General features: G+C 40.7%; 1 protein-coding gene across 1 annotated transcript in view; it reads left to right on the top strand.

Moving 5' to 3' along the window:
- LOC121867222 (allatostatin-A receptor-like) overlaps positions 1-8,233 on the top strand; it is a 54,388-nt gene extending 46,155 nt beyond the window's left edge. Inside the window, exon 7 of the mRNA XM_042367068.1 lies at positions 6,168-8,233. Coding sequence (XP_042223002.1) covers positions 6,168-6,528 — 361 coding nt within the window. The 3' untranslated portion in view covers positions 6,529-8,233. The remainder of the gene's footprint in view (positions 1-6,167) is intronic.
- The last annotated feature ends 242 nt before the right edge of the window (positions 8,234-8,475 follow it).

The following is an 8,475-nucleotide window of genomic DNA, read 5'->3' as shown; positions in this document are numbered from 1 at the left end:
GCCACGACACCTAACGGCCATGTTCGCCAGCTAATATTGCCCTCATTTTATGGAAGGTCATCGAGGCGACTGATCCATGGAAGCTACCACAGGCTCATGAAGTTCGCCGGGTTGAGTCCTCTCTATCATTTCTACGCACAAGAGTGATGGAACTGAGACAGGGGCGATCCACAGTACCTAGCACTGCATAGTTGTGGGCAACTCTCTACCAGTTCCAACCTAATGTGAGCCACTCAGATTTTAGGTACGTGTTTTTTCATATACAATGGAGCCAGGTGCAGTTTAGTTCATGGAAGTTACCTTCTTGTTCCTTTTAGTATTTTTTTTTTACACATATGCATTTTCGTCTTGGCATGAGTGAGCTATGTGTTTTCATCATGCGAGCCGATAAGTTGATCAGAATTTGTTTTTGTTACGAATAAAAGCTGTGGCAGAGTGGATTTGCTTTTGTTGTTTGTCCTGAAGTTACCAGCAGTCCTCCTCCACTTGCCATGCATCGCAGGTACACTAGCGAATGCTCCAACCCACTAAAATAGGGACTTTGAAGGATTGAAAAGTTTATTTGTAGTGGTGGGGCGGAGCTAGTGTACCATTGCTGTCCACCCTCTTCCCTCCTCTTTCTGCAACTGCATCAGGTTACCTACGCTTGTAATACTGAAGACGGATCAGTTGTAAGAGTATACTCGTCAGGTGTTGGAGACAACGACAGACAACGGAGTGTGGGGTGACTAATACAGTTCCTATAGTAGTTTTTAGTTATATTTCTCTTTTGTCTTTCAACAAGGAAGCTTAGTGTAACCTAATCCTGCTTCAGCAAGTATAGATGTCATAGGGGTTCCCATTTCTCCTACAAGGAGGATGCTTTGAGGACCTCAAAGTGCAGCACCGGTACACAAGTTCCGCCCCATCACTGAGACCTTTCAATCCTTCAAATTCCAATAGTTTGGGTCCAGGTAGGGCAACCCATCATTTCGTATTTCCTTAACACAGGTGCTGAAGTTAACATCATTAATCCTAGGCGCTTTCATTTTTGGCTTAGGACATCTACTCTTAGACTGACGTTCCTTTACCCCATATTACAGGTATTGGTGGACTGGGAGTCAAATTATATGTTGCCATTCAGTTTAATGTAAAGATGGGGAGAACAATTTTCAATTGTTTAGTGTTCATGGCTGAGGGAGTTTCCATTCATGGACACTTATTGAGTTACCCAGCCATGAAGTCGGATTTCTTTTCTTGTAGTCTCCTAGCATGAAGACTATTGTAAGAAACGTTTCGTATCTTCATATCAATGATGGATCGGATTTTGTATGTGTATTCAACATAAATTCCGTTAATGGCTATGTTGTTATTATCATGTCTACGTGTCGCTTCACTTACTGTCACTTGATGCTATATGACCACTGGCTTATGTTGTTACACATCCCACTTCCCCATTACATTCTGAGATCCACTGGTAAATGGAGACATACACACACATTATATATTATATAGTTTGCTACAATTAGTAAACATGATACTCGCATCAGTAGCGTCGGCAAGATATTTCAAATAAGCCAGGAAGACAACCTGAACTTCTGTATGAACACCGAGCGACAAGTAACCAATCACATGACACACACAACCCACATCTGGCACCCGAGTCCCAACATAGACATAAACACTCTTGACGATTTTTCCACACTGATCAAGCCAATCACCGCAGAGGAAATACTCAAAACAATAAACAGTTTCAAGAACAAGGCCCCGGACATCAGTAAAATAAACAAACCCATACTCCAGCATCTACCAATCAACACACAACTCAGAAACATTTTTAATGCATCACTCGCCTCTGGTTACTTCCCAAGGAAATTTAAAACAGCAAGCATCAGGCTTATACCAAAGCAAGGTAAATCCCCCACTCAAGTATAAAATTACAGACCAATTTCTCTTCTAGAAACACCGGGAAAAGTCCGAGAAAAAATCATTAACCACCGACTGAGAATACACCTCGAACTTGAAGGGAAATACCACCCCAGGCAGCACGGATTTAGAAAACACAGAGGAACCCATACAGCCTTAGCCCTAATTGACGAAAACATAGTAAACGCAATGCACAACAGAGATCAATGTAACGTAGTATTAAGGGACGTAGCAAAAGCATTCGACAAGGTCTGGCACTTGGGGCTCAAATACAAAATTACCACCCAAGAACTTCCCAACAACTTTACTTCTCTTCTTTGTAACTTCCTTGATAACAGAGAGGCTAAAATTATAATCGGTAACCACATAGGTCCAAGCATCAAGTTATACAGCGGAGTATCACAGGGAAGTAACCTCTCGCCAACACTCTACACAATATACACGGCAGACATGCCACCTCATACACACGGAGAATACATAGCTTATGCTGATGACGTCACCCAAAACATCCGACATCCAGGCAAGGGCAAACAGCCAACGCCATCGAGCAAATCAACGAATATGAAAAAAAGTGGAAAATTCAAACCAATACACTGAAACTAAAAATCATACACATTGCCAAAATAAACCCAGCACCAATCACAGTCAACAACGTACCTATACAATACTCCAACGAAGGCAAAATTTTGGGACTCACAATAACAAGAACAGGCATAGCAAAACAAATAACACAACGCAAAACGCTTGCCCAATCACAACTCACAAAACTACGAAGATTTAGCAAAATGGACACCAGAATTCAACTACACCTATTAAAAGCACTGGAGTATCCACCAATACCACTCAGCACGCTCAGCAAAACCAGCCAACTTAAACTTCAATCAGTACAAAACAAAGCTATCCGTAGAGCATCAAAGTAACTCTCCCCATACACCACCAAAATACAAGAACTTCACGAATTATACAATATCGAACCACTGAACACACGTAAACACAGCCAAGCCCAGAGAATCTGAACCAAACTTGAAGAGTTGGAGGACCCAATATTCCCCGAGTTAAAAGAAGAAGAAACTACTAAAGCACACAACTGGTGGGCTAAGAGCCTCCATGCTGACACAGAAGAACAAGACCCACTTTACACATATATGTGAACAAATAACACCACCATCTAACAAACATAAACTAACACCCATTACACTAATGAATGCCTAGCTAGCTTAGCTCCCCCCCCCCTCCACCTGCCTCCCTTAAGCGGGCAGGTGTCTGCTGTGTGTGGCCACAACCCCAGCCAATCAACTCGTCTCAGCTAGGTGGACAGCCCACCTGCTATCACCCCCTACTACTTTATTTCTCGTTTCTATGCTTTCCTTCTCTCTCCCCTCTCCTCTCCCACGGCAAAGTCATTTGCCACTTTACTTCATTATCATCATCATCATCATCATTATGAGAGTATGTGACGTCATGTGGAAACTAAGAATTGTGGAATAGATATGTAGGAATCACCCAGGATCACCCCCAGTGACTTGGGTGGTCCATACTTTCGAAGAGTAAAGGATCCCCGGGGGTCGTCACCTGGTTGCCAGAACCCTGGAGAGCACTACATCATTTGCGTTGCGGCCCCCCAAGTCGACACCCCTCCCTGTCCGAGTGATCCTCCCTTTTCTTGTCCAAATCCTCTAGACATGAACCGAGAAAAAGGGCAGCAACATCCGATGAACAGTAGGGAGCCCCCCACGTCACCAGCGTGGTAGGAACTCCCATGAGGATCGTCATCTGGTACAGCGTATCCAAGGTGGGCGATGAGAGTTCACTCGTCGGGTGTTTGAGAGAACGGCAGGAAACGGAGTGAGGGATGACTGATGCCATTCCTGTAGTGCATTTTAGTTTTTTTTTTCTCTTTTGTCTCAGCAAGGAAGCCTGGTGTAGCCTATTCTTACTTCAGCAAGGATAGATGTCGTAAGGGTTCCCAATTTTCCTTCTCAGAGGAGGCTTTGGAAACCTCAAAGCGCAGCGCAGGTACACTAGCGAACGCCCCAACCCACAAACATATTACGAATTCGCGTAGGTGAGACGTCACATGTACTTGAAGCTGAGGTTGAGGGATAAATTAAGGCAACCTGTGATTCCTGTGAACAAACTAAGACAAGCCTTGATTGAGAAAAACACAACAATTCACAGGAAGCCATATCACAAATGCATGGCTTTACTTTGTATTGCTACAAGGCTTCTGCCAAGAACTGAGAAATTAGACTGCGAGAACGGGTGGTCGCGATGATGAGCGCGGTTACGGATAGCTGAATTATGTGGTTGTGTGATCAATAGGCTTGTTTGGAAGGAACGGCCCTACAGCTAGCACACGTAATTTGATAAACAACTGAGGATTGCATGTGTCTGGGTATGGTGTCGTTAGCTATATAAATATAAAAATACCTGTAAATGAACTATGAGCTTTGAAGACTAGTTTAAGAGAAATTTGTGGATATAATTCATTGAGAAGCTTCTTTAGTTTGTTTTATGGGTGAAATTAAGTGAACCTGTGTACTGTATGGTGAACACTTGGGCTGTTCCGTTCGAACAAGCCCTTATACATTGTTGACTCAATCCATATGTCAAGGCCCACGCAAGAGTATGGATTTTCAATCATGGAGTGGGCAAACAGACAATTTATCACTGTTCGTCCGGAAGATTGTCGAGAACTGTACTGAAGTCTGGAAGGTGCTGGCCATATTTGTCATTATCATAGATAGTCATCCATGACAGAATTAATTTTATTGACGATTTGAACTAACGCCAGTTTTGAGTCCCGAGTGCATTAATGTTCTGTCAGAATCTCTACCATCTCCAAGAAAGACAACCAATACTGTGCCTGCGGGGAGTCGCCATAGTCTTTGAAGAGAGTGTCGACAAGCTTCTTCAGCTCCTCATTGTTTTCACTCTCGGCGTAGGTTTACGCAAGTTCATCTTGGGACGCATTAATTTGCTGATGCAGTTCGTCGGACATAGGAGAGCCATCCAATTATTTATCCAGTGCGTATTAACCAGCGTTTCGTAAAAAATCCGTAAACCCACACACCACACTTGAAATGCTTCCCGCGTAGTGCCTGGTCGACTGAATCTTCGGCCATCATACCTTCTGCCACCATGATGTCTAATAGCCTCGAACCCTTGAATCGCTTGTAAATGGCGTTGATGTATGACATTTGCATATGGAAGAATCCCCAGAAAGAAAGGATTTTGTTGAACAGGTTTGGGTTTTTGCTTTTCAGCTGAAGGAGCCGTACATATACAGGTTGATAAGTGACCACTATGTTCCTACCCAATTTTAGTGTGATTATTGAAGATTTCGGATTGCGGCTATTTTGTATAAGGGATCAAGGTGACTTCAAAAGTAAAAAAATAACTGCTTTATCCATTTTCTCATGCTGGGATTAATGGGAGAAGAAACAGCATTCGTGCATATAGCTCATTTGGTTCTTAAATTATACCATTTTTTTTAACATGGCCGACAGCAGCCATCTGAGATTTAGAGGTTATGATGACCCCTAAACAAAAAAATGACCATCCCATCAGATTTCACACCTCAAAATTAGTGGAAAATGACCCGTCATTCATGATTCTAGTGTTTTTTAGTTCAAAAGTTATCATATGCCTCATGCCTCCATGCTCTAGTAGGGTTAGATAAAAAAAAAGTAGAAACATAATAGTCACGAATTCCATGAAAACGATTCTACTAAAGGGTCATTGCTTCGATCCCGGCACTTCCAGTTTACCCAGCCGTAGATGGGTAATTTGCTTGCCAAGTTGGGGAAGTGGAGGTGGTTTAGCATAGTGTCAGCCTCGCTGTCTCCTTGTGTACCGAAAGTTCAGTGTACAGACATCTGTATCCATAAATTTTCCTGAACAGACCCCCTTTCATAGTTCAATATTTGAGGCAAAATATTGATATGTATCTGTTTCACCAATAATTTTGTAAGTCGCATCGTGAAATTTGGTGAAAACATATGCCGAAGGGCTAAACTTTTGGTGCGCTCTGTATCTGTGGTAGGGGGCTCTCATAAGGTTTCATGAGTTATATTTATTCTTCGGACAAAACCGCGACACGACTTTTGTCTTTGACTGTACATTTCTATGGCGATTAAACAAAATTAATATTGGAGTGACTTGTACTGCAGGTATACCTATCAAAAAGTCATATATTTATAGATTCATCTTCTGAAGAAAAAAAAATATTAAGGTATGATTTTTTTTTATCTTTTCTACAGAAAGGCATTCCGTAAGGTGATATCGTGTGGCCCCCAGCGACGTACAGCGCTTAATGGCCGGACGGACTTTGAAAGGTCGATGGAGACGAGGCCACTTAACCCTAGGCCTAGTCCACAATCCATTCCCTTGATCAACATGGTAACCAGCACTCATCACTTAAGTCCTTCGGCCGGCCCCCCCTTGCATCGCAACACCACAACAACTACAACCACGAGCTTTACCAACGGGGCCACCAGAGAAGAAACCTCCAACAACTCGCAGACACAAGATGTCTTCATTGGCAATAAGGTAGTCGCTCAAGCTACCAATTACGGCGGCTTTAACGATGGCGCCTTTAACTTGCATGAGCAATGTGAATAACGTCGAGGGGGTTCAGCCTCAACCAGCTAACATTCTTGGTAATTTTTTTGTAATCAAAAGACGATTTTAGAAGAAAACAAATGAGGCACATTGATGAAAATCAATATCATATTTATCATATTGAAGAATCTTTTTGGTAGAGTATTTTGGGATTGGAGACAATAATGAATTAGAAATGGATGTCGTATAAACATATACATATACCTATATTTTTGTAAATAGACAAATTTATTAAATACACTTAAATATAGAGATCAGATAGACTTTGTAAAATTAAAGGATTCATCCACAGCGATAGATGCTTTGCAGAGTGGATAGTAATACCAAGTCACATATGTGTGTAAAAATGTACGTGAGTCTGGTAAGTGTGTACGAATAGTTGCGTGGGTGAAGTATTTGTACATATATGAATCCTGCAGTGTTTACATACATCGACGTGACCCTAAAAACCTGAGCATGGTACAGCTTGCTCACTGCCTTCAACAAGTGGCACTACTGAGAACAAATATGCAAATTGCCATTGCTGTAGGTTACTGAGCCAAATACTAATGGTTGATATGGATATTTGCTCGTTTGTATTCAAATGGAATATGCTCAAGAGATAAATAATTTTGTGTTCTTGAAAGATTTTGTGGAGGTGCGTTGGGCTGATATGCTAATGAGCCCCGCATGTTAACCCAACTTTTACCCCCAACTTCGCATTGCATGGTAAACTGACCTGCGTCACTAATCCACCAAACACAGCTTTAATGAACCTGACATGGTCTTTCTTGTTGATATGACCTTCAGCTTTATTGAAGCATTCCTTTTATTTAATGCTGGTCAATTTGCTATGTGTTTAGATAATTGTCTGAAAATATTGTGGGTATTATCTGTATTCCTCATTGTTATTGTGAACATTGTTGTTTTTCTTCCATAATTTACTTACAGTGACATTGTGATATATCAGTGGTGATTATCATTGTATTTAAACTGTTAATCGTTATATTGGACAGTATCATTCTAGGTCACCATTCTCCCTACCTGTCAGTAAAACGTGGTAGTGGAGGGGATGCTTAAGGACCATTCTCCTTAATGATTTTTTTCTGTCTTGTTTTGGGCCACAGATAAAGTGAAATAATGATGCAAACAGGCCATGGAGGCAACACTCTGGAGGAAGTGTTAAGAGTGTGGAGTTCACCATTGGCCATATTAAAAAGGTGCTACCCGTGATGGGGTTAACAACCCCCACCCCATACTAGCACTTCAATATTCCACCCCCGCGTATTTCAACTATCAAATAATGGCTTTCGTCACGTCACTGGAAAAGGATCTTCACACTGAAGATTTTTCAACATTTTGGCTCGTGGTAGATACCCTAATGTCTAACAGTTTGAGCTTAAAGAATACGCTTTAGTATGTAAGGTACTCTCTACCTTATTAATTATATCAATAATTTAGTTGAATATAATATGTAGACCATAAGAGGTATAGCTATTTTCACCGATGATTATATTAATGAATGCCATATTTAGTATCTCAAATTTATACACATCTCCTGTTGACTCATTCATATAGACTATAAGTTTCCATTGAAATTATTCTACGTGGTTTATTCATTATCACATCTCATTCGTTATAACTGCAAAAACAATCTACATCCATAATATTTGTATCTTATTTTTTTTTCAAATTATGCTTGCTGTCTTCACAATTAAACACGCACACACACACACATACATATATATATATATATATATATATATATATGTATATATATTTCATTAGCCCAATAAAGCACGCGGACTTCTACATACAATCAACACCTCAACCCGTGGGTTCGAATCCTGGCGGGTTGAGGTGTTGATTGTATGTATATATATATATATATATATATATATATATATATATATATATATATATATATATATATATATATATATATATATATATATATATACACTAGCA

This window comes from Homarus americanus, unplaced genomic scaffold (genome assembly GCF_018991925.1).
Source record: "Homarus americanus isolate GMGI-L3 unplaced genomic scaffold, GMGI_Hamer_2.0 scaffold6317, whole genome shotgun sequence".
In the NCBI taxonomy this organism is placed as follows: Eukaryota; Metazoa; Arthropoda; class Malacostraca; order Decapoda; family Nephropidae; genus Homarus; species Homarus americanus.
The sequence above is the reverse complement of the archived record's forward strand: the minus strand, read 5'-3'. Positions and strand labels throughout refer to the sequence as shown.